Raw genomic sequence first — 27500 nt, forward strand, 5'->3', positions numbered from 1 at the left:
CTCCAGTCAGTATACTGGCTAGAAACTGCAAATTCTATTCTTCTACTCCCTTTCTTGTAGACGTTTATAAAGATTTGATACATTGTTTTTAGTGTCGGGAATTGTTGTATATCGTAGGAAGAGGGTTAACGTGCACCTGGCTATCGTAGGAAGAGGGTTAACGTGCACCTGGCTTTTTAAACCTAGGGAGTTAGTATATACGAAATCTCATGGTGATGGGCAGCTCACTTTTGTGCCAAGACTATACCGTTTGCCTCTCCGCTTCCCTCGCACATTCAGCTCCGTGTGACTGTGTGAGCTGCACGTGTCTCGCCCAAAAGAAGTGCAACACGCTCTAAGTAACACATTAGTTTGTGGTGTGTCAAGGGGGAATGTTTATTGTGAAATAGTCAAGTTACATTTGGTTAGGTTAGGTTATCAAACATATCCTGTTGCCTCAATCCATTGTATTGTGTAATATTTAGATGTGGTGAGGTTAGGTTATCATTCATTTCCTGTGTCAATTTGATTACTTACATTTCGTGACTTTACCTGTGTTTTTTCCTTGGAACTAAACTTAATTTCGTAAATGATTTTCTTTTCATTTATTTTCATTTATATTATTTTATATATTTATTAAATTTCCTTCATTCCTTCATTTTCCTTCCCCTGTCATCGTCCCCATAACATTTAGAGAACAGGATGTTTCTTCTTATCGTACATGTATTCTTTTTCATTTGTTTTATGTCTGACTTGCTACTTATCTGTCTCGTGGATTAGTCATACAGTTTTACATCATTTTCTCATTTCATTGCTGATACGAGAAATTAAATGCCACCTCCACTTTATTCTTCCTTGTTTTTGCCGTTATGTCACCTTCGTCAGTATCATCATCGTGGTGCCGCACCTTACCACCTCTTAGTACCGTTTTAGTCGTGAAATTTTGCATAATCAACAATGGTCAGCTCTCTCTCTCTCTCTCTCTCTCTCTCTCTCTCTCTCTCTCTCTCTCTCTCTCTCTCTCTCTCTCTCTCTCTCTCTCTCTCTCTCTCTCTCTCTCTCTCTCTCTCAAACATGGCGTTGACTTGTACTTTATGCCATGATTTTGTTAAGAAATTCAGTATTGGCCGATTTTTCCTTCATTCCCTCCCCATCACATCAAACAGGCAAAGATGGGAGGGAGAGTGACGCCGTGCAGCCCCGTGTACCTTGTGGCAACCTCTTGGCTGTGCATCCCACCACCCTCGTCTCCAACCACTCGCAATCCAGTCATCTCTTATCTCTCCCTCCCCCACTTACACCAACGTTTTTTTTTTTTTTTTTTTTTTTTTTTTTTTTTTTTTTTTCAGACTGTTGGAGTGAGTGATGTTATTTTGCCGCGGTTCCCCGGGCTCTTTATATCTCCCTTGTCTCTCCCGTCCGCACCCCGCCGCTACTGCTCCCAAAAGACCCATTCACACCCCTCGTCCCGGCATGGTTTGCCGCTCTATTTGCACCAATTTAGTGATTGTGGTCTGAGATTGTGAGTGATCTGACGAACTCATGCGGGGCGGCGGCTGGCGGGGGTGGGAGGGAGGTGAAGGCATGGGTGCGGCAGTAGTGCGCTGCTGGAATTTAGTGTTTATAGTGGTGCTGGCCCCATATCGGCCCTGGTGGTGGTAGGAGATGCAGATCTAGACTAGTTGGAGACTGCTGCTCGCTTCCCTTCATCTCGTCTTTCCTTTTCTTCCCTTCCCCTCTTCTCCCTTCGCTTCTTCCGTGTCGAGGCGTAGACTCCGGAATAGGAATCGACAGCCGATATTTCCTTCCCTGCGCCGTCCTTACTGGAGGCCGCCGCTCTTCCCTCGCTTCATGTCTGTCTTCATCATACTCTCCTCAAAATGGTTGTTCGTCCTACGCCGGGACATCCTGCGGCGCCCACTGATGTGGTGTTTGGATATCAGAGCGTCAGGTTTATTCGTCAGGCCACATGTACTGCTGTCTTTCCCACCATGACCCGCTGCTGCTCACTAGCATTCCCACGACCCTGGGCGAGGCATAGCTGGCGAGGAAGGCCATACACGATAATAAGTGGAAGGATGTAGTATTAAGAGTAGGTGGAGTCTTGCTGAAGTGTGGTGAGGTCATTTATTTCAGTGTGCGAGGTGTGGGCGGCATGGGTGGTCGGTAGTGTTTCAGCAACCTTTCGTACCTCTACGATGTAACTCATGATATGTTTCCAAGATGTTTGCAGTATACCACAGTTGAGTTTTTTAGTGGGCGAGCCAACCACCTGCAACTCTCCGCCCCAACAGAACCCTCACCCCACGCTGCGCTCGTTCATCTGCACAAGAATGGATTAATTGAGTGATTGCTTGCTCTCCCCTCGTCGACGGCTTCACTCGGCTCCCCCCGTCATCCACCCTCTCCCTTCTCATACTCAGAGTCATCGCAGATAATACGGCGTGTGACATCCCGAGGCCGCCTCCAGGGTGCTGCTGAGGAAAGTGCCTCGCGCGGAGATAGATCGCGAATAGCCAGATAACAGTGTTCATGTTTGTCAATGTGTGTTCTGTGCAGCGGCGAGGGTGGACGGGAGGGAGCCCGAGGGAAGAAGGCTGGGGGAGGGAACTATTTATTGTAGGCACTTTGTATAGACATGTTGCTGTTGGTGTGTGTGTGTGTGTGTGTGTGTGTGTGTGTGTGTGTGTGTGTGTGTGTGTGTGTGTGTGTGTGTGTGGTGGGCGTCATTAGCCTCCCCTCTGTCAGTGACGCGTGACGCCCCTCATCCTACCCTCGCTTTCTGTCCCCCCAGTCCTTTCTCCATCCCTCCTGCCGCTCCTCTTGGTTCTCTTGTTATTACTATTTCTTATTCTTCCTCACCCTTCACTCACGTTCATCTTCCCTCCCTCTCCCCGCCCGCTCTCGCCTTCCCTCCATTACGCCTCCCCGGCCGAGGACTGAGTGGCGCTCCGTCGTGCATCCGTCAAGGCACGCTCGCCGCGCCCCAGACGGACGTGTACCATCCCCGCTCCGCCCCGCCTTTCCCCCCTCAGGCACCCCGGCACTATACAGTTGTCCCTCCCTCCCGGCCACTGTGTTCCAGCAACTAGTACGTAAGATGAAAATTCGCATTTCTCTTCCAGTTCACAAAAGGACACTGCTCTGTCTTTGCCTCCCTTGGTCTGTACATGTTCCGCGGGGCTTGGGGCGGCCAGTCATTGTGATCGTCTTAGTTGAACAGAATCTCCTGGTCAGTTTCTTGCGCACGACCGCAGCTTAGAGGAAAAACGCCGAGTCACCGCCGTTTTGCTGTTACTAGACCGAGTCTCGAGTGTTAAGGCAGACCGTCACGCAGACTTGATGCTTTTAAAACTACTTTTTTTTTTTTTTTTTTTTTTTTTTTTTTTTTTTTTTTTTTTTCCTGTAGAATACTTATTGTCATGAAGCTCCTTGTTACTCATCTTGATAAGGTACCTTTCTTTAGTTAGAAACCTAGACACGCATAAAACGTCATGACACAGACAATTTCACCATCAACGGATTTATATTTTTAACTCAAGATTAAGATTAACATATAGTTTTAGGAAGCAAGATCTGAAAGACGTCTGCAGGAACTTCCCGTCGCTTTTCCTCCTCCCCAAAGAAGAAGCGAAGGGTGTGGCAGGAGGCCTCACGCCCCTGCTGAGGCTCACCCGAGTGGTGGTTAACCCTCCTCTACTGTTTCGTTAATTTCCTTCCATGAATAATGGAAAAGATCTCGGTGGATAGCGTACGTGTGTGCGTCCTTGCACGCTTACTGAGGGTTTGGTGGCTTTCACGCTGGTTAATAAACATTGTAGTGAGTGTGTTTACTCGTGGTCACCAGGATAGTGAGAGCAACGCTAAAACGTGGGCTTGGTTTGGTTGGTTGGTGAGGCTGGTTTGCTGATGCATCATGTAGATCACGTGTTCAGTACCTGTGAACCTCCTCAGCGAGGGCACACTCCTGCCTGCAGCAGTAACAGTATTACTTGTTTTATATTAGTGAAACCAAACCCTCGTCACCAGTACAGCTTGCCAACGGTGACCTACTCATATCCCTCCCCAGGCAACTGAAGGAGGACCCGTCGTTGCTGTCAACAAATACAGATATCGTGACAGGAGAAGCGCGTCGCATCCCGCGTCTCTGAAATATTCCTTCTGCGCTGTGTATTGTGTCACGGGAATAATTTTGTAATGCAGTAACTGTCAGCCAGGGATCTCGCTCTCCTCCTCCTCCTCCTCCTCCTCCTCCCATTCACTCCCTCGCTCCTGCTTTGAGTGAGGGTCTGTGCCTCGTCTCCCTTCCTCTTTCCTCCCTCCCTCCCCGTTCCCTTCTCTCCTCCCTCCGTTGGTCTCACACCCCATTTCCTGATGATCTTCCCCTCCTCCGGAAGTAGCACTACGAGGGCCAAATTGTGTCTACTTGCGCTTTATTGTTATTACCGTCCTCCTCTCCCCCTCCCACTTTACTCTCTCTCTCTCTCTCTCTCTCTCTCTCTCTCTCTCTCTCTCTCTCTCTCTCTCTCTCTCTCTCTCTCTCTCTCTCTCTCTCTCTCTCTCTCTCTCTCTCTCTCTCTCTCTCTCTCTCTCTCTTTGTGTGTGTGTGTGTGTGTGTGTGTGTGTGTGTGTGTGTGTGTGTGTGTTTGTGTGTGTGTAACTTTGGAGATGAGTCATACCAATACGTCGGGAGGGGGGAGAGAGAGAGAGAGAGAGAGAGAGAGAGAGAGAGAGAGAGAGAGAGAGAGAGAGAGAGAGAGAGAGAGAGAGATTCCTCACTTTGCCTATGCAAGTAAACTTGGACACTTCTTTCTCTTGTTTCTGAGAATTGAGTGGTGTCAGAACTGCCCTCAAGCGGTGCCACGTCTCCCTCGCTCTCATTAATTAGATAAGTGATACTAATGATAGTTACCAAACCGCATCTATTCATCTCGTAAACAGCATGACAACGTGCTGACGAGGATGTTCGTGGCAATTACTTGGACGGGAACAAAGCACACGGGAGATTTCGTAATTTTGCTACAGGTTGCCGCTAAACAGGTAACATATATACTTAATCAGCTTTTACCGTCATTGTCATTATTTTTATTCGCGGACGTTACCACCTAAATCAGTCATGGCGAGGCTGTACCTTTGTATAGTAGGTGTTGCCCTGAGGCCCGCCACTTCCTACACCCGAAGGTCCTTTTGCGGTTTGCTGGTTTTGGCGTGACCACAGGAGCTGCAGTGATGAATTAGCCGCCCCACGACTCCTCGCTCCGCCACATGCTTGTGTGTCTGGCGTTCTGAGGCACAGCTGTGACCTCCCTGTTTTGTATCGTAGTTGCTCTTGTTTCCTAAGAAAGAGTGTAGCAGGCCGTGCAGGGGCGGTTGGTGTAACAATGGATGTGTGTGAACTTACGGCTCAAGTGGACGGACTCCTCTGTTTTAGCATCATCGGACACGCACACAGACAAAACACTTCATAAAAGAATCCTATTGTGTTAGGGATTACGGTTTCTTTGATTAGCTAAATTGATGATGATTTTTTAACGTTATGATATAATCACAGTGACAGAGACTGTTTAACGGGTTGAAAATCCGTGGATTAGTTAGAGTTGCCGTAATTGTTATGACGGAATGAAATTCTGACCGTAAATATATAAATTGCCTGCGATGGCGCACAGGTGGGGGTGTGGCAGGTGGCAGCGCGGGTCGTGATCGCCGGGTGGAGTGAGGGCTGATTAGGGTCACGGCATATCATCTAAGACGATTACCCGAGGGAAGGAACATTGGCACTACCCCCACGTCCCCGCCTCACCGTCGCCTGCCCCGGGAGCACCCTGCCTCACCCGCTGCCCGCACCAAGACTGAGCTTTACTCGCCCCCTCGTTATCAGGTTCCTTCGCCCACACCGAAAAAAAAAATGCTTTTGTGTGTCGAAGAGGAGGAAGAAGAGAAGGGGCCTCGAGTTTCTTTCTTCGCATGTCACCATCAATCTATGGGCTCTTAACAGTTTGGAGGAAATACAAAGGGTGACTCCTTGGAACACTTTGTCAGAGCTTTTACGGTTAGCGTGAGACATGAGTCAGCGGTGGCCTGGGGAGCGGACGTGTTGCTCGGGGAGCCTTGGTGCTTCAGTGATTGCGGCTGCGTGATGAGTCGCATCTTTCGAGGCTGAAGAGAAAAAAGTCAACACCCGCGACCTTGTTGTGGCCACCAGCTGACCAACCAGTCACTGAGTCTCCCGGTGCGGGGTGACCTCTGCCTCACTCTGAATTCAATCTACTCGTTTCTTGGTCAAGTGTTGGTCATTATTCCCAAGGATTGGATAATTATCAGAATTGCAGTTGTGTGTGTGTGTGTGCTTGTATGCGTGTGTGTGTGTGTGTGTGTGTGTGTGTGTGTGTGTGTGTGTGTGTGTGTGTGTGTGTGTGTGTGTGTGTGTGTGTGTGTGTCCGTCCCCTTAAGGGCATTGTGTTTGCAGTGTCCTGGTACCCGTATGACTGGCCTCACCCGTCTGGCCCCTGCGGCCTACACCCTCCCACGCCCACTGAAGTCAAGAGTGCACGAAATCCTCGCCGAAGTGTGGTTGAAAGCAGTAAGCATCCGTAGGAGCCACGTCACGGGAGCAACACTGTACTCCGCACCCATTAACAAATATTCTACCGAAAATAGCATCAATAACCAAACACTATTTCACATTTTCTCTCTCTCTCTCTCTCTCTCTCTCCCGGGGCTATAAGAGACAAGTAAGGGTTGCCGGACTGTTGTGCAATGACTCGGTATTGTCGTTATGCCCGTGGGAGTGTTCGAGGGTTTCTTACTTGGCGTTTGTACCGCTGCTGTGAGGTGGCTTAGATAGGGAGACACAAGTACACTAACATTACACCTCCCCGCTCCTTCCCGCGTTATGCCGTCAGAAAAGTGAAAAGTAAACCTTGTCTAAAACATCACACGTAAAACAGAGGAACAAAAAAGTGCATTACTTTTCCTTCACTGTTCGAGTTGTGTAGATCTCGTGACGGAACTCCGCCTCGTAACTTACTATAACATTATGCGCGTCTCCCAATGACGACACACCCATGACCTTGAGGCGAGAAGTTCCAAGAGGCGGGTGGAGGTTCTTCTGACCGCGTGGAAGAGTTGTCATCGGGTCCCGCGAGCTCTGTTTTGACATGCTCCGAGGAACCGACGGGGGAACTGCACGCTGCCTCAGACACTCACTAAATAGACGAGCAAGCAGAACTGTAGTGTGCGTGAGGCGGCGATGAAATGAAGCGTGATGGAGTAATAGAGAATGAAGAAAACAACAAGAAAAAAAATAAAGAGGTAAGGGCTGCGGTGGGTTTGCAAGTGGGAGAGGCAGGGAGGCAGGGAGAGAGGTTCATGGGCAGCGGGAGAGGCAGGGACAAACAGGTTCATGGGCAGTGGGAGAGGAGTGGAGGAGGGAGGAGAGGAACAGTTTATCGTGGACGGGTCAATTCCGAATTTGATGTTATCCTTGACTCCTTCCCAACGACTCTACCATTTAGATGTTATCACTCACCTCCACTGTCTATATTGCCTCTCTCCCTTCCCTCACCTCCCCTCTTATCCTCCTCCTCCTCCTCCTCCTCCTCCTCCTCCTCCTCCTCCTCCTCCTCCTCCTCTCCCCCCTCCTCCCCCCACTCTCATTTTTCTCCTAGCAATTACTTGTTTATTATATTTTTTTTCTTATTTTCTTCCTCCTCCATTCTTTATTCATTTTCCCTCACGGTGCACTTATTCATTTTTTCGTTCCGTATTGATGATGATGATGATGATGATGATAATAATATTAATAATAATAATAATTAATAATAACAATAATAATAATAATATTATTATTATTATTATTATTATTATTATTATTATTATTATTATTATTATTATTATTATTATTATCATTATTATAAAATTAGAATGTCTGCTGAGTGTATGTGCTTCTATCATCGTTTGCTGCAAAATATTGTTCCTCCTCCATGTCATATACTTCCCCATCTCTCCCTCTCAGCCCGGTTCCTCCTCGTCACTCCCCTGTCTTAGTTCCTCTTCTCCCGCTCTTGTACCCAGCCAACCAGCAAAGCTCCTCTCTCGCCCACTCACCCTCTCGCTCATGTCTCATCCATTCCCTCCCTCTCCCCTCCCCTCCTTCGTCTCTCATCAACGCAATCGGTCTCCCTCGCCCTCCATCTCGCTCGTCGTCACAGATTTACAAATGTATATTTATGGGATGTTTCAAGCACACCGCAGCCGCCGAGACCCTTTCTGCGTCCAATTATAGATCAATTATGGAGATAGGCCTCTGGCGCCCCTCTGACATCCCTCTCGTAACCTCCCCGCCTCTCTACCGCCCCCTATCTAGCATCGGCCTCCAGCCTCCGCAGTGGCCGCGTCAAGAGCAGTTAGTGGTGTACAACTACGAGTAGAGGCACTGTTCAGTTTACCAAGTTACAGATTTTGAAGAGTGGCGTATCATTTCCTCCCATGCTCTCCTGTGTAGCGGTGGCGCGGGGCGTGGCTTGATGGGCCTCCACCACCTGACAACCGTGAAGGCTCTTGTTGTTTGTCACACTGATGGAGGAGTGCGAGCCATGTGTATCGCCACTTGATGAGATCCGCATGCTGCCTCACGCCTGCCAAGCCGGTGCATCGAAGCTGCCGCCCTGCTACATTCTGCCTGCCGTCCCCCTCCCTTGCCAGTGCCCAGATGGTGTGCACGGGCCGCCACCCCCTCGCGGCCAGCCCCTCGGTGACTGCTTTTGTAACATTTACTTAAACGTCACTTAATCTGGAGAATGGACGAGGCCTCGACACACTTCATTTATCCCCTGGTCCCTTAATTTGATCAGCGGACGTGGTTCGATATCCTCCCCCTCTCCCTCCTTTTTCATCGGCGCCCAAACACTGGTGGCGTGTCTGAGCGCGGCGCATGGTAAGTCCCGATGTTGTTTGCCAAGAGCCAGAGTGCAGCACCGGATTGTCTTCGTAGTATTAGTGGGTCTGTGTGTGAGCATCTTATCCTTGCAAAATTGATGTTTTCCTTGACACCACTCCTGTGGCATTTGCCTACGACATCGTGTTTCTCTGGGATGGTAGCGAGTATATCGCGTCAGGCTGGGTCAGGCCGACGAGCGCCTCTCCGTGGACTTATTAATCCGAGAGTGGTTCTCCCAAGCCTGCCGCTCTCTGACTGGCTGCTGTGACTCGTGTGACTGTGATTATGATTACTGGACTCGTGTCACTATCGCTTCTAATGGGTCATGTCTTTTGTGTGTGTGTGTGTGTGTGTGTGTGTGTGTGTGTGTGTGTGTGTGTGTGTGTGTAACTGCCTATGTGTTCAACATAACCATATACTCAATGGTGTGTCACCCATGGTGAAACGCTCCACTCATTCATGCAGTTCATGTGACGTGCGCGACGTAGTACATCAGAAGTAAATTCTTGCATCCCATTAATGATAATTAATATTTGTTCTTAATCTTCTTTCAGAATTGCTGAGCGAACGACCGAAGTGAATTCTCCTTCCCATCTGATTGAGGTGAGTGTTTGGTCCCTCCATTTCAGGCTCCGGCAAGGCGCCGCACCCGCATTCGTTGTCTAAAACATAATGTATGGTGAGACTGCCTGGAGGGCGTGGTGAGAGGGAGCTCCGGGCTAGAAGTTTGGAAAGGAATTGTGCTGTAGTGCAGCACCAATGCTTAGATTTGTTTGTATTTCCTTTCCTTTATCCTGACTGTACGAAATGCCACCAATTAAAGTATTCTTGAAAAGTATTCTTGAAAGTAATATTGCCCTGACCCTAACTTGAAAAGTATGCCTTGGTTTACGGAACGCTCGTGTATTTGCCAGTAGTTGTATATTGAACAGACAAACCAGTAAAAGAAATCATAAATATAAAAATGACATGTTGACCCGTGCGTTGTCGTGCACTCAGTGCAGCCAGTAATAATCCTTTATCTGCAGCAAAGCCTATCCCTCTCACCTCAGGACAGCTTGGTCGTTGTGAAGTGTTTGTCCTTACTATTCTTCCTGTTCCCTTAGGATGCTTGTCCCAAGGCTCACGCGGGAGGAAGACAGCAGAGGCATTCAATATTGCTAAATTAAAATCTTAGATTGTGTCCGGAGGCAACTCCCTCCTGCGTCTGTGTGAAGGTTGTTGGTCCTGAACGAGCAGCACGTCGACCCTCCGCAAGGCGTGAGTCACGGCGCCGGCATTCCCTTCCTTCCCCTCGCCCTGGTTTTGTTCCTCCCGTTCTCCACACCTGCAAAGCAAAACGAATTCTGTGTTGTTTTTTATATACACCTTCGATGCTAAGAATATGGATCCTACTTCTACGCTTAAGAAAGTGTTTTGTAGCCACGAGATCAGTTAGAGTGGAAGGGGCAGCGCCGTAAACAAGCAAATATCCGTCATGAAGTCATGTGGTTCATGGACGCGGTCCCTTCTCACAGTCTTTTACCAGTCTCACAAACATGCACATTTTTTGTCGTGGAAAATCCATTAACTCTTCAAACTCATCAAAACCTGAGGCATCCCCGAACTCCCTGTGAAGAGCTACCCTAACACACACACACACACACACACACACACACACACACACACACACACACACACACACACACACACACACACACACACACACACACACACACACACACACACACACCAATCCTCCCGCCAATAAGTAGCCTGCCCGTCTGCTGATGTAGAATCACACATGAATGTTAGCCGGCAGCTCGTCTTCACCCTCGTAACACGACCAGCACTCGTATTCTCTGCAGGCCAGGATGGACGATCACCAGAGATTGGGAAGAACAATTATTTGTTTATCACCAGTACCCGAACACTGCAGTATTTCCTCCCCCATACACAACAGTACGTGAACACGAAGTATTTATGCCTCATACGTGACATTCTGCCTCCTTAATATCAAGTGCAGGAAATACCATCGTCTTTCTACTGAGAGCATGAAGCACAGGTTCATTTATCCAAGCGGCAGTCAATCTTGGGAGGAGGCTGCAGTGGTTAGAACATCAGAAGCGACTCCAGCCTGTCTCAGTCTGAGGGCTGGGACGGCCGCCGCGACACAGTGGGCGGCTCAGGGAACGAAGGAAGCAGCGCCACTAAGTAATTTACATAGATTAATTCAGTGTCCCTGTCTTTATATTCGCCATGAATTATGGGGGAGTTTCCGGTCGCCGCCCTTTGGTTACTCGTAAGAGGAAATAACAGACCGCTGCTAGTATGATCCTCATGCGTCGCTGCGCTGCTGTGCAATCGATTTTCGCTAGAGCAAGGATTTACTTCAGATGTATAGGACAGCAGTGTCTCGTACTTGCAAACTTCATTAAGTGCCTTATGTTGTCACGGTAGCAAATTACTGTTTTCTTGCTCTTGAAACACTACCAACCTTGGTATTGGTAACTGAGAAAGATAATAGTAATAATGATGATTGTATTATTATTATTATTGTTGTTGTTGTTGTTGTTGTTGTTGTTGTTGTTGTTGTTGTTGTTGTTGTTGTTGTTGTTGTTGTTATTATTATTATTATTATTATTATTATTATTATTATTATTATTATTATTATTATTATTATTATTATTATTATTATTATTATATGAAATTGTAACGTTTTGGCGATGTGGCAGTTTTTGCTCTGGATCACGTGGATCCACAGGATCCAATTAACTAACGCCAGTGTAAGCATTGCCTTGCATCTCCTGGCATCAGAATTCCCTGTACTGCCTGCCTATATATATATATATATATATATATATATATATATATATATATATATATATATATATATATATATATATATATATATATATATACATACATGGCTTTGACATGTAACCACTTGGGAAGTGTGTCCCGGCAGGCAGCCTGGAGCAGCTTCCTCAGCCGTATGTGGTGTTAAGCGCCGCCCCCGCCGCTGCTCACCTCACGCCACTCTGGCGCCGTCTGTCAGTAGTAAGAGGCCTGTGTTCGGAAATTTTAAAACTAAATTTTTCAAAAGTTCTTTCACAAGGGAAAGTTCGCTAGATGTGTTGCGCACTAACTGAAGATCATTATAAACCTTGATCTGAGGTAGTTCATGACTCATTACATTCCATTATCTTATTAATACTATAGATTCCAATGAAGTGACTGTTATGAATTGTATTTCACAGCGGAACCGATTTGTGGTTGCCGGGGAACTGGAGAGAGGTTGGACCTCACTTCGCTAAAGCCAAAGTTAAGGCTGCCAAGACTGTGTTATTGATGTCTCCTGTTCCTTCCTGGAGTCCAGGAACTGTGCAGTTTGTTTCCCAAATGTTACCCTCTTCCGTATGATGAGGATCATAAACTATAACTTTAGCCTCATTCAGCTGGTCGTTAGATGGCGTGATATGGTAAAGAGGTATCATTTAAAAAGGCTGAAAGCACAACAGGCAAGGGAAATCATGGCATGCTTAGGCCTTCAGGGGGAGAGGATCATGCATAGGGATGAACCAGTGTCTGTGTTGTCACCGTTCCAAACTCATCGTTTCGAAAGGTTTTATCCGCCAAATAATATTCGAGTTGGTATTTTGCGCTTTGTGCTCGTGAACTTGCTGTTGTAATTCAGATCAAAACAAACTCAACTGTTTGTCGCATTCAGTTCGTTACTTCTTGCTTAGCAAATCATTTGGTGAGGAGTCGTGGAAGGAGTGGTGGCGAGGTTGACTGGAAGACCACAGTCACATGACGCCCCTAGATGCCATTAAGCGGCGGTGAAGGCGTGGGTTACGCTATGCTAGTGAGGGGCCACGGAGGAGGAGCTAGGAAGTTAAGATTTTAGGGGGAGGGGTTAGTGGGAGGGGAAAGTGTGGGGTAGTGGAGGTGGCGCCGGCTTCCTGTTGTGCCGCCATGAGCTGTGGCACCCGGCGCCACGCGCCTCACTCTTCCGTCGTCACTCGGCGCCTTCTCTTCCCTTCTAGGACTGGCGCAGTAGATGTAGCTGAAAACGTCAGGAAAGTGGAGGTGCCGGGGCCGGGGGGGGAGGGGTGTTGATACTGCCTGTTGGTGTGGAGCAAGAGTGTGGCTGTGATAAGTTGACTAGTGAACTGCACCTCGCCCGTCACTTTCGCCATGGGCTGTACCTCTCTGTTTTGTTGGAGTCAAGCACTTGTGCGTGGAGGGCCTTCCTGCGCTGAGTTCATGAAGCACCATAGCTTATATTGCATGGCATACGACGGTGATTTCCCATCGCCTCAAAGACCTCCCGGGCAAGTATTACTGTGTTCTTTATCAGTTTTTCATTCATAGAAGTATTATTAGTCAAAGTAACGCTTTTGAAGCTACTTCAAAATTCTGTCAAACCATTCTAAATTCCTGCTAATCGCTAGGTAGACTGTGGTAGGGCTGAGGATGTTGTGAGGGAAGAAACGTTTACCTGCAGCACCACAGTCTGTGAAGGGCCCCAGCACATAGACCGATACTCTCCAAAGAGACGTTGCTCTAGATACTCTTAACTTACCAGCATTTATTAACAGTGCACAATTCCAACGTGAGAGTGTTCGTTGTTCTTTAAAGGAAACGAAGTTATTGGAACTGCTCAGTTAACTTTTTTTTTTTTTTCCTCTCTCTGATGGATTCAAACATTTCCGTTTCCTGTCATTGGGAAATGATTTTAATGAGTCACCTGGCAGAATAACTCCTTTGCTATATCTTCCTGGTTGAGACGCCGCCTGGGAGTTACGCGTCATGTGGCATGAGTTTCCGTGGGGCGGCGCGGGGCTGGTGCTTCTGCGGAAGCCCCGTAACCCCGCCTGCCGCCCCGTCTGCCACCAATCCTGTGGCGCCTTCCTCCTCTCTGCCCACCACTCCTTCCTTGACTCCGCCTACTGTGACCTCGCTCCTCCTCCATGTTGGCCCCCTTTCCTGCTCGTGAAATCTCCCCAAACACCCCCTTCCCCGCTTCGCGCGTCGCTCCTTACTTATTCCAGGCCCAAAACCTCCCCTCATCCCTCCCTCTCGCCCTCCCTCTTCTCTTAGGCCCCACCATCTCCTCCTCTTCTTCCTTTATACCTTTCGTCTTCTCCATTAACTGCTCATTCTAGACATCGTGGGTTATCACTTTCCCTTCCTTCGTTCAAAGTCTTCCTCCACCCCTCCTGCATCTCTTTTACGGCTCCAAAGTGAACTCAGAAGCCCTCCCGACTCAAACTGCATGTGGCTGAGTCATCACCATTGTGCCCTGTCCCTCCCACAGGACCAAAGGGACTCGTGTATAGATCAAAGAGAGATGCATAATTTGAGGGGAGAGTTGATGGTTCTCTTGTGTTCACGCGGGAGTCTCTCTGGCAGGCTGAGGGTGGACGCCAGAGTTGTGATAGGCAGTTCTTGCTCGCAGTGAACACAGTGGTGGGGATGGGGGAAGCTTGAAATAATATGTTTCAACTTCCACGGAATATCTGGAAACTCTACTTTGCTCCCCCTCCGCCCTCTCCTCCTCCCTCATGAAAGAAGTGGATTCTTCCACGATTGTTGAGGCAGGGATTGGTAACATCATCATTCGGGCACATGGAGCGCCACGATTGGTCAGACAGCGTGCAGGCTTGTGTGGATTCGACGCAGTGATCGCTGAGCTTGTGGTGTTTCTTAGTCCCGTGAGAGGCCTCCCAGTGTCAACAGTACCTGAAGCAGACCGTGATACCACCCAGACGATGGCCTGTCCACCCTCCGTGAGCAGGTCTTGTGCTTGTGTGTTGGGGCTTCTTGAGGCAGAGGATTGTGTCATCAGCTTTGGACTTTGGAAGATATTTTCACTGAAAAACACCAAATTTTACTTCGTAGTGAGTGACTTCGGTGAGTACTTGGCCGTAATCTCAGCGGAGCCTTGTGAATTCTGCTCGAAATAACTTGATATTCATTGTTAAGGTTCGTTACGTTACTTCGATTTAACGTGTACGGGTTCATTTCATATATATTTTTTTTCTCCTCAGTTTGAAAATGCATCTGAAAACTCGTGCTGAGTGTGAGCTAATGCCGGACGCAAAATACCAGCAGAGTTGTTGTTTCTAGACTTGCATTTACCGCCGGTGGTTCACTTAATAACCGCTCCAGTCTTGTAGGTGCACAGTCGCTGAGCACAGTCCATCATCACCTGGTAGTGTAGCGGCCGCGGCGGTAATCCCTCACAAGACTTACTGAACCTTAATGTGTCGAACGCCATCTTCGTTCTGCCGCGTACCCACAACTTTGAGCCACACCCAAAGACTTGGCCCGATTATTTTATTGCCCCCATGGTTTAACCCAGCGTCCGCTGTGAGGTCCTCTATTATTATTCATCACTGAAGGAAACAGGTGCTGCTCCTGCTTGGAAGTTCATATCAGCAGATTATTTTCTTGTGGGTCCCAGTTAGTGATACTTCTGATGCAGGTGAACTGTTGCAAAAGCTAGAGAATATGATATCGAAATGGTACTGTTATCCAGCTGCGCGCCTCTTGTTATGTTATCTTGAACAAATTTCTTTTTTTAAGATGTGGAGTCTCCGGTCTCCCTTTATCCCGCCACGCCCAAGGCAGTGAACAACAAAACATATATCGTAGAATGTCCTAAATTACAGCATTGCGTTCGCAAAAATAAATAAATAAAATAAATAAATAAAAATAAAATAAAATAGCGGCTGATTTAATGAAACCCTCTTCACCCATGCCAGCCAGAAAGATTTGTTTCACATGCCTGGCGAGGGTGAATGCTGTCGCCAGTAGTTGTGTTTCGCACCTTGGGGAGAGCAAAGATGAATCTCAACTTATGAGTTAATGGTTGATCTCCAAGTAACGCATGCAAGAACTTCGGTCCTTTTTATGCTTTTTTTATGTTTTTTTTTTTTTTTTTTTTTTTTTTTTTTTATGCTGCTGGTATTGCCGTGCAGGAATTTACTTTGAACATAACCCTCGTGCCCGTCCACAACAAATGAACAACAGTAACGCTGCGTGTCGCCATCCATCCTCCCAAGTTGATGTGGTTGGTGTAAGTAGTCGGTGTAACAATCTGGTGATTTAACGAACTTTCAAAGTAGTGTACGCCGCTTGGTATCGTTGAATGTAAACGGTGCATCAGTCAGGGCTACCTTAGTTTTGCTTCAGATGTTGTGCAAAGTAAATGTAAACAGGCAAATTTTTGGTGGGAGTTACCAACTCATCTTTCATGCCAATAGTAATCAAGTCATTTTATTTAATTTTTTAATCTACTTACGTCTCGAACATTAGCTAACTTGAAAACTCCAAAGTTTTATTAGCATGAGGTTGCCCCTTCCCCGCCGCTCCGCTTAAAAGTTGTTGTCAGTCCTCAGTCCCAGGCATGCACGTCAGTGTTGACAGTATCAGTGTCACTGTTCTGGCCGCGAAAAACCAATCCTTGCCAGGCCGATAGGTGATGGCGCCGCACACTGACATCGTAAAGGAAGACGTGTGTACCGAAATGAGCTTCTGGAAACATTGATTAATGTTGCTTCAATACATTGAAGTCAAAATGTTGTCACTATCAAGGTTTGTACTCGTGATGGTCTCACCGCCCATATGATTAGCTTCCTCTGTGACATTAGCTGTGTGTGCGTCCCTCACAGATTACCGTGATATGCTGATGGTAAAAGTACTATACATTGTCGAGGCGCCTTAAAACTGATTCATTTAAGTTCAGTTCAATGCATTCTGTGTAACTGTAGTTCAAGGGATTTTCTTTATCCTTCCTGAGTTCATGATTATGTGTTGCCACCATGACCAACACTTGCTTGGCCGCAGTCATAGTCTCGGTTGACAGGTGGCGTGGAAAATGTCTGTACAGAGGCCGGTTTGTGGAGATAGAATGCCTGTGTTACCGGTGTCTGAGGAGGAGTTGAATAGAAACATTTACGTATAGTTGTAAATTTCGTCGTTTTTTGGTCTCGCCTCTCTTTGAATGACATGTTAATTGAGCAAAAGGAATGATGTGCATGTGTAATTCATGAGGCGGTGATTTCATGGTCTTATCTCCTTCCACTCGTCCCTTAGACTAATGACGCATCTTGTCGCTTCTTCATTTATGTCACTAAATACTCGTACACCTCAGACGTGAGAAGTGGGAGCGTCAGAATTTTTGCTGAGATTGAACGGAGGACGAGTTAACATTAGCGTGACAGTGCTGAGCACCAGGCTTCACCAAACGTCTTGGAAGAAACATTCGGAAACTGCTTCAAGGGTCACGTTTGTAACGCAGTCCATTTCTATTTTTTTTTCTCTCCTTATTTTGTGTGTGGGGAGGGAGAAAGGAAAATGTCATCAGAAATATCTTGATTATGCTTAGTCAGGATTTTTCCTGGAATGTTTACTGCAAATAAAGAGTTTCCAACAGAACCGTAAACCACACTGCGCCTCTGGCGGGCCATCTTTGCGCTGCTGCTTCATTGTGCAGGACATGAATCGCATTTTATTGATTACGTAAAATTCCTTGATAAGTTCTTGAAATTTTAATGATGTAATTAGTGTGAGGGATGGCGAGTGTCATCCAGGTTTTGCCTCCGTACCACTCAAGGAGCCTGGCAGCACAGCTATTGTGGAGCATGAGAGCGCCTCTAGCCCCGGTGGTCCGTAGCTCACGTGTCAGTCACGGCGCGTGGTGGTTCAGCCTTGGTCCACTCGGGGATCCCTCTCCCTCTATGACTTGGTGGCGGCGGAGAGCTATTGGAAAAGGTGATGTGTGTCACCGCCGCCACATCACAAAGAAGCGTGATTGCTCAAAGGTTTCCATGGTGATGTGACATGTCTTGCTCGCTTGCCACGTCGCTCCACACGCCAGCACTGTCCCTTTCCGACAGGTTTAAAGAGTTCCAGACTAAATCATGTGCAGATAGAAGCTTGAATAGATAAATGTGATATTCAAAAGTTAACCTAAAACTCCAGATTCTAAATTTTAGCTTCGTAAGTTTTTTTTTTTTTTTCTCTCTCTCTCTCTCTCTCTCGCTGTTATTTGATACGCCCTCATGAGGTGCATGAGGCAATGGAATGTTGTAGACACAGCATGATCCGACATCCTTCCTTTGACGTGAGAGTGCATGATAAGGGTTTGCGTCCTCTGCCTCTGCATGCCGCCTCGCCGTGCACACGCGTCCTGTCGTCTGAGGTTTCGGGTTTCCACTTAATTTGCCATATTTGTTTGGCTACGACACGTTTTAGGAACAATGTGAACGTGGTTAAACTTGTTACTTTGGGCGAGGAAGCGTGTCTAGACAGCGTGTGTGGCTGGCGGCAGCCGACCAAACATCACTCCGTGTGTGTGTGTGTGTGTGTGTGTGTGTTCGCTCGCTCATATGTTAACCTCGTTGGGGTTTCCCTACTTTTTAAGCGGAAGACACGAGGATCCCGTTTGTAAGGCGCACAAGAAATCAACCGGGCTGGGGTGCTTAAGTCATGCTTCAAACACTTCAAACTATACATAGATGGTACTGTGTTACTTTACGTTGCATCGCTCGCCCAGCTGTCATCCTGTCAACCATCGTGTCAGTTCAACGAGATAACTGAGCCTTACTGCTAGACCTGGGAGAGGGTGAACGCTCTGCTATACAGCCGATGGTATGCGGCTTTAGGAACAATGTTTGGCACACAGTTATTAGTGTTATTGATAACTATTAGTGTTATTGATACTACTACTACTAGTACTACTGCTGCTGCTGCTGCTGCTGCTGCTGCTGCTGCTGCTACTGCTATTAAGTCACGTTCGCCGACAGGACGCAGGACTTAAGGACTAGGGTGTGGCAGAGTGCATGGTGACGTATTGGTAACGTACGCCAGATCCCAGTATATTCAAGCCTGGTTAATGACTGTACTATTGCTGGATATATTTGTTATCAATGTTATCATCATTTGTCTGCTGATGAGAGTTCTTGGCCTCGTTTATCCTTCTGCGCGTCACCACTGATGGTGATGAGTGTGCACTTCTAACGAGGAGCTTTGTCGCCAGACGGTGATTAGAGGTGATGATGAGTTGATGATACTGTTGGTACTGGGCTCGCGTCATGTAGCAGAAGGAAATATACTGCAGAGGAACTTTCATGGTGTTGTGAAGGAGAAAGGGAAGAGTCCTGTGTGACATGTAGGTAATGGTGACGTGGACATTGTCATCACCGTCGCGTTATTGCTTTTGTTGTTGTTATTGTTGTTAAAATTTTGCTTAGCTTTTGCGGTTATAGAGATTAGTGAATTCGGCTTCCAGCAGCAAAATACACATCCTGTAGTGACTAGTAACTACTGGCATTGCTCTGCTGGCACTGCACCACCCACTCCTATGCCACCGTTAACGACTTGTTGCATCTTCGCTTTCATCTGATGTGCGTGACAATATCCAGCATTCCGGTGTTCAAGACACGTGTTAGGACGTAGAGTGCCGTCTTCCCCATCCTGATATGTTGGCATCCTTCCCCCAAGAAGGATGGGGATGCATCTCGCACTCATACACAAATGACTGAGGTAAACACGCTCCTTATTGTTGTGAAGTTTACAGTCAACGTTTGTGCAAATTGTTATTTGCACTACTAGTACCATTTAAGAGATCAGTTAATCATATTCCATAATCGATTCTCTCTCTCTCTCTCTCTCTCTCTCTCTCTCTCTCTCTCTCTCTCTCTCTCTCTCTCTCTCTCTCTCTCTCTCTCTCTCTCTCTCTCTCTCTCTCTCTCTCTCTCTCTCTGCGATTGTGTGCGTATGTACGTGCGTGTGTGTATGCACTTGTTTTTTGTGCATGTTTGTACTAGTGTGTGTGTGTTTGTGTGTGTGTGTATATATATATATATATATATATATATATATATATATATATATATATATATATATATATATATATATATATATATATATATATATATATATATATATATATATATATATATATTAAAGGGCATTTAGTTACTTAGGTATTTGTACATATACTCGTACGTATGTTATATAATATTATGTTTTCTTGTTTTTTTTATGTATAATCTTGTATATTCTGTTTGTTATTATTTATAAAAGATATGAGAGACCAAAACCTGTTACTTGCTACGTCTTATGAACTTTAGTAAATAATATTCAGGTCCTAAAAAAGCTGTAGCTTATTGGACCCAGCTGCATTACCATCATCAGTAAGTAATCAAGTGTAATTTGATTAATGGCCAAATAAATATAATAAATCAAAATTTCTCTCTCTCTCTCTCTCTCTCTCTCTCTCTCTCTCTCTCTCTCTCTCTCTCTCTCTCTCTCTCTCTCTCTCTCTCTCTCTCTCTCTCTCTCTCTCCATGAGTTTATATGATTTCTGGGCTTGAGAATAAAAATGTCGTATTAGATTTTTTCTCTTATATTTTGATATTTTGGCTGTTTGTGTAAATGCAGTAAAAACCGTATATTAAGAAGAAAATTATATCAATGATATATCTAATATCAGTAAACAATGGTAGTGCACTTCTTACAATATTTCATCATTCATAGTGTATGTTGATGAAAAATTCCATTAACAATGTGTATTTGCTACTTATGATGACTGGACATTTCATCAGTACAGGAAGCCAGAATATCACATACCTGAAGTCACCAGTGCTGTCCATAGTACAATAGATCTAATGACCTATCAGAACTTGTTGCTAATTGTATTTTCTTGTCCTGCAGAGACACTGCATAAATACACACCAGCAAGATGACTCTGGCACTCAAAATCCACATTGTGGAACAAAATGTTCGCAAGATGATGCAGTTTGACCCAACCACAATGGTGTTTGACGCTTGTCGCATCATTCGTGAGAAGATCACTGAGGCCAACTTGGGCCAGCGTAAGTACTGTCTAAGATTGTTTTATAACTCATTCATATCTTTTATTGTGTTGAGAACATACCACCTTTAATAAGACTGCTTGATATGCTTTTAAATTGAATATTTGTGTTGCAATCATAATTATATGATTAAATGTTTTTTGCTAGCTTTGGTAAATGTTTAATAATACAAGTACAAAAGCTGAAAGACTCTTGCCACAAAAATTTTATGTTGTTCTTTTCAAGTGTGTATGTTATTACATTCATCTAATTAGAAGTTTCTTGGTCTTTGTTTATTTTTGTGTTGTATTTGTGTATAGTTACACTGATGAGTCATTAAATGTCTATTATTTGTTTACTTTTAAATTTTGAAAATAAAAATTAACTAACAAAAATTAGGTTTTCACTATATCATTGCCCACAGTATTCTGTGTAGATACTACATGCATACTTACCTTGTTTGTAACATAACAGATTTCATTACATAATTGATCTTGTTAACTATAAATGTACTCTCCAGCCAAAGACTATGGTCTCTTCCTGCCTGGAGAAGAGGGTTCAGGTGTGTGGCTTGAGGCTGGTCGCAACCTTAGCTACTACATTCTCAGAGATCAGGTGAGATGAATGGAACATAAAGGTGGCATAAGAATTTGTAAACCACTGCATGTAGAAATGTTAGCATCTTATACATTTCATTGATCACACACACACACACACACATGCAATAATTATTTGCTGAGTGAATGGCCTTCAAATGATGCACAAGAGGATGACTGGTTGGGGTTTTACAGGATGTGTTGGAGTACCGGCGGAAGGTTCGTACTCTGAAGGTCCGCATGTTGGACGGGAGCATCAAGACCCTGCTGGTGGATGATTCCCAACCTGTTTCACAGCTTATGGTTGTTATTTGTACCAAGATTGGTGAGTTTACACTGTACAGCTTACCAGTTGATGTTATGTCTTTAAATCATTGAAACAGTCAGGATAAAATTACTCATGAGCAAATAGTTTTGCCAGTACAACATTCATTAATTCAGTTTTCCTTAGCTTTCCACAACTAAATTCTAGTAGTCTACTCAACATTGATCAGGTTACATACCCTTACTCATATCTTAGGACACCAATATTTTGTTTCAGTTTTGTATTATACATTCTTGAGAAGTCATGGTATATTAATGTGAAAGGAAGAGCAGAAAAAGCTTGCAATTCTTTTTATTGCTTATCTTAATGACCATTGGAGCTCCCTGATCACTTAGCTAAAAGTGTGGTAGCTCTTAAGCTAGATGGCCTTACATGACACCAAGTGACTAGACTTGACATTCAAAATACAAGAGTTATGCAAGTAGTTTATTTACTAGTTTTGTCACAGGATGTTGAAATAGTTTGCTGGTCTGTCTGGTCTGTCCACTATGTATTAAAGGTTTAATTTGCCATTACCAGTAAATATTACAGCTGTAATCATGCATCTGATATTTTTACTTTTAATGAAAAAAATATATAAATAAATTAATTAATTAATTAATTAAAAAATATTTGCCTAAACATGGATTGTAATGCTATATACCCAGACATAAACTACTACCAAATGATTTGTTGTTTGTAACATGTTCTCATTGTAGGATGCATATATATTTTCAGTTATTTACTCTTGCTTTCTTTGAAAATTTTATATAATTGATTTCATGGCAGAATGTATTATATAGATAATTTTCCTTCAGGAATTATGAACCATGATGAGTATTCACTTGTAAAGGAAAATGAACAAGAAGAAATAGAAAACAGATCAAATTTTGGAACCCTGACTCTGAAGAAGAAAAAGGAGGGTGACAAGGAAAGAGATGCTAAGATGGAACAGTTGAAAAAGAAGCTCCGTACAGATGATGAAAGTAAGTAATGTTCATGAAATGTTTCTTGATGTTTAGAATAGGTGCAGATAAGTGATGGAAGGATTTTACTCAGTAGTACCACAAAGTTGAGGATATGGGAATAGAGGGTGGTGCACATACCAGGCTGCAGGTATCATTATGAGATGATTTATGAGCTTCTTCAGATAAACATGAAAAAGGTTCACTTATGAACCAGATATTGAGTAATAACCTCAAGAAGTCACCCAGCTTCTCAGTAAGGATAATTGGAAATGGACACATTATTGTCACCTACATTAAGTATCACCATTCAGTGTAGATAATCAGTTTTTATCTATACACAATATTTATCAATGAGTTATATGAAAATATTGAAAACTAGTTCCTGTGTACATCTGGCAGGTATGTGTGTTTTGATATTTTAGTAATAAGTGAAACAGTTGCATTAAAATTTAGTTAGAAAGCAATAGCCAAGCCTTTCTGCTTTATAATTGTTCCAGTGTATCTTTGAATATATGTATTGAACTTTCTTTGGTTTTGCTTGCTAGTGAATGTATGGATCAGGTTACATTTTACAATTGCTGTTGTAAGATAAGTAATTTACTTTTTAAGCTACACTTAGGCAGCTTAACAAATGAATGTATCTGTAATATCTTTAACCTTTCTCTATACCAAGGTATCATTATTTTCTGATTTTTCCATCAATGTGGTGTAACTCCATTTTGACATTTTTCATTATATCAGTAAATTCCTCATTTTCAAATTATTTTTTTTTTTTTAATGTCATACTTTTAAGTATATCACAAATGTAATCTGAATGTTAATATATTTATTTCACAGTGAACTGGGTAGACCACAGCAAAACACTGAGAGAGCAAGGCATCGATGAAACGGAAACCTTGCTTTTGAGAAGAAAATATTTCTTCTCAGACCAAAACATTGACTCAAGAGATCCAGTTCAGTTGGGTCTCCTGTATGTGCAGGTAAGATTCTCAGAGCATAGTACCCATCTGGATCATATAATGAATGGAGAACATTTATTTGGTATTCAGTTTGTTTTTCATTAAAGGGACACTCACCTCATCGTGTCAAAAATACAAATAGAAAAATCATATAAAAAAGTATTGGGAACTAAGACTTGAACCTTTCCATTTTATTTTAGATTACTATCATCTAGTTTGTCCATGGAAGAGAATGTCCTAGGTTGTTCCATTATGATGCTATGACATAATTCACCATTATTTGACTAAGAGTGTTCTAGAGGTTACACTAATAATCCTAAAATAAAGTTATTTGGCCTTTGGAAAGTAATTTGTTATATATATATATATATATATATATATATATATATATATATATATATATATATATATATATATATATATATATATATATATATATATATATATATATATATATATATATATATATAATTTGCCACATCATAGCATGCAAAAATGTAACATTGACATTTTCTAGAAAATTTAAATGATCAATGATCTTTCTTGTCATTAACAATACATACAGCATTTTCCAAGTATTTATTTTATGGAAATATTTAAAGATAAAAAAATCATGTTTTGAGTTATGGCCATTTAAAGATTATCTTCATCTCCTTTATTTATCAAACAATTTTAATGATATTTCATATGCAACTTGTGAACACAAGCACATGAAGAATTATAAGGATCATCACATTATTCCAGTATTTACTACTACTTGTCCCATGCCTTTTATCAGTTTCTCTATGGCCATGGAAAGCCAATTACATGTAACACACCAAGCCAGCCATTTTCTTGTGCCTTTACTGGTATTTAGTAAATAGCTCACTGCTGAAGGTCCTCAGAATGTCACTTTACAGGGAAAGTTGTTTGTTTGTTTGTTTGTTTGCTTGTTTTTTATAATACCAGTAGTGGATGCCTTCACATCCCTCCATGATGCATTCCTTCCTAAACATTGTCCTTCAGTTATGTAAGTAAGGGTGCACAAACAGCATCATATATAGTTCCTTCATTTCTTCTCATATATATACGTACCAAACACTATACAGGTTAAAAGTGTAGGCAGTAAAATTGATCAAGGAGTAACAATATCGAGTATCCTAAAACCAAGCCAATAGCATTCACAAGTTGTAAAGAAGACAAACAAAATAATTGGCTTAGTTGGCAGATCTTTTGAAAATAAATCTAAAGATACAATTCTCACTTTGTATAGCTCTTTAGTCCATCCCTTTCTGGAATATTGCATTCAAGCATGGTGCCCTTATTATCAGTAAAAAGCATGGAGTAACGAAAATGATACCAAGCTTAAGAAACAAATCATAAAAAGAGCATCTTAAAGAATTAAAATTATTCCCATTAACACAAAGAAGACTAAGAGATGACTTAATAGTGGCATTTTTAAAATCATCGAAAGCATTATTAACATGGACTGCAGTAAATATTTCAAGATAGATTTTTCAAATTACAGTAAACCCTCATTATACCAGACCCTGTTATAGTGGATTTCCGCATCTAATGGACATGTATGGCCTATGGACCATCCATCTGATATACCAGATAAATATCAGTAAATGAGGCAGGATGTTCAGTCAGTAGCCAGAAAATTAACTGTGTATTATTATTGATGTTTCACTTAATGCTTACAACACATGTTCCACAGTATTTTACATCTAGTACTTGTTTATCATCATCACAAATATTTTATTACACTAGCATGTTGGCATGTTTGGAGCTCCCTTCTAGTGGACCTCATCCTGGTAATTAGCAGTAAAGACAAGGGAGTGAGTGAGAGTGGGGGGGGAGGGAGGGTGTGGATGGTGGTGGTGATGATGGTGAGTGCACACCACACTGACCAGTGTTGCAGTGTCTGTCATAATTTGGTGTTTGTCTACCATCTGCCATATATTGTCTACCATTATTAGAGGTTGTGGCGCTCCTGACTCACTCACTGCTGCTTTTATCAGATTTTCGCCTCTAAGTCATTGGCTTCATCCCAATTAGTCCAGTATGACAAGGATTTACTGTACACGCAAGGAAATGGTTGCAAAGTTGTTGGGAAATCCAACACTCATGAATCAAAAAAAAATTTTCCACCATGTATGGAATGGGCTTCCTCAAGACATGATAGACTGCAACACCATAGAGACTTTTAAATGCCATCTTAATAAATATTTTGCCTCCAATCCATGGGTAACAGCATTTGTTTGTAGAAATTAACTTCCTTGCCTTCAGGAAATGGGGGCTGATTTCATCTATTTCATCCATTTTCATTCTTTCCTATAAAATTTCCTTCGGGTTTTTCCTTCTCAAACCCTGCAATGTGCTGTATATGATGGCTTATAAGATGCACCTTTTTTCCAAAAAAAAGTCTCAGATAATGAGCCTGCGTTTTATAAGGCCAAGGTTCAGCTTTGGTGCAGTGGCTAGTGGTAAATTTATGGCAACAGGGGCCCTTAAATCAAACCCCAAATCTCTTTGCACATGTAAACAAAGTGATTATCACTTCTACACTACAAAAACAACTCTTTTTTTGCAAGGTAACAATGTATAAGAGGTCATACTTACCAGTAATTCACATAAAATAACACCAGTCAAGGAGAAATTAAATGACAATGTTTACATTGTCATTTAATTTCTCCTTGACTGACTCGCGGTCAGTTATACACCAAACCTGGCTACACGCACAAGATTCACTGTGTTCCTTAGTGTGATGCCATTATTTCTTGAAGTAAGACCCAGCTTCATACAATTGAAATTGCTCCTATCTTTTAATATTCTTACCTTGTATACACCTTCAACAAAACTTGAAGCTAATGAGAAACCACTGCAAAACTGCAAAACAAAATATTTTATAAGTTAAAAGAGCGTCACGAGGTAGGACATGGTAATGGTCTGTACTGAATGTTTCAAATAAAAATATGTTGCAGAGAATAAGGTAAATGTATTTTCACACATCCTTATGTGTGAAAATATTACAACTAGAATTACGTGTAGAATGATGATTATTTATTTATTTTATTTTATTTATTTATTTATTTATTTATTTATTTATTTATTTATTTATTTTTTATTTTTTATTTTTTTTCCCCATTGCCTGCCCAAATTGAGGTGCGTCTTATAAGGTTATGCATCATATAAACTGTCAAATATGGTATTTATTTCCAACCTGTTTCCTGTATGGCTTATGCCAGAGGGAGTGAAGGGTTAGGAGAAAGCCTTCTGCTTTGCTGTCCTTTTCTTCTTCTATCACCTTAGTAGTCCTAGGTTAGGTCACTTTGTGAGGACTGCAAGGTCTGTTGTGGCCTGTGTTTCTATATGACTCTGTAACACGAGTTTATGGGATCTTTCCTGATGTCACACCCACTCTTGCCTAATGCCACGGGACACTTAAATGGACTTTTAAACATGTCACCAGTGTTTTTCACGGGAAATAGGTTGAAGGATAACAAATAAATTACTGCACATTTTCAAATATGCCATATTTTTATTGGGTAAGTGCCCCCTTAAGTAATTTTTCATTATCTCTTCCTAACAGTGTCGTGATGCTATTCTGGATGGAACTCACCCAGTCACTGTTGACAGAGCTTGCAGATTTGCTGGCATTCAGTGTCAAATTCAGTTTGGTGACCATGTGGATGCCAAACACAAGACAGGATTCCTTGAGTGGGTTTACTTATTTTGAAAATTTTACTTGATATGGTAGATAAAGAAACCTTCCCATGGCTGACCATGAAGTACAGCTTTGAATTTGTATTTTCATTTCTTCCCCAATCACTGACCTATAAAGCAGCAACATCTAGTGACCTAAAGCAATTGCCTTATACTACTAAAATTATCAGGCAGATAGCATGTATTTCATGGATTCAGT

The 27500-nt window shown here is 43.3% G+C and overlaps 1 protein-coding gene across 10 annotated transcripts in view; it reads left to right on the forward strand.

Moving 5' to 3' along the window:
* LOC135101607 (talin-2-like) overlaps positions 1-27500 on the forward strand; it is a 174725-nt gene that overhangs the window by 98245 nt on the left and 48980 nt on the right. For all 10 annotated transcript variants that reach the window (XM_064005785.1, XM_064005783.1, XM_064005784.1 and 7 more), the window contains 7 exons: positions 9472-9520; positions 20627-20787; positions 21287-21381; positions 21558-21687; positions 22485-22652; positions 23472-23614; positions 27168-27295. In XM_064005785.1, coding sequence (XP_063861855.1) covers positions 20655-20787; positions 21287-21381; positions 21558-21687; positions 22485-22652; positions 23472-23614; positions 27168-27295 — 797 coding nt within the window. In that variant the 5' untranslated portion in view covers positions 9472-9520; positions 20627-20654. The remainder of the gene's footprint in view (positions 1-9471; positions 9521-20626; positions 20788-21286; positions 21382-21557; positions 21688-22484; positions 22653-23471; positions 23615-27167; positions 27296-27500) is intronic.

Source organism: Scylla paramamosain, chromosome 6 (assembly GCF_035594125.1).
Source record: "Scylla paramamosain isolate STU-SP2022 chromosome 6, ASM3559412v1, whole genome shotgun sequence".
NCBI lineage: Eukaryota > Metazoa > Arthropoda > Malacostraca > Decapoda > Portunidae > Scylla > Scylla paramamosain.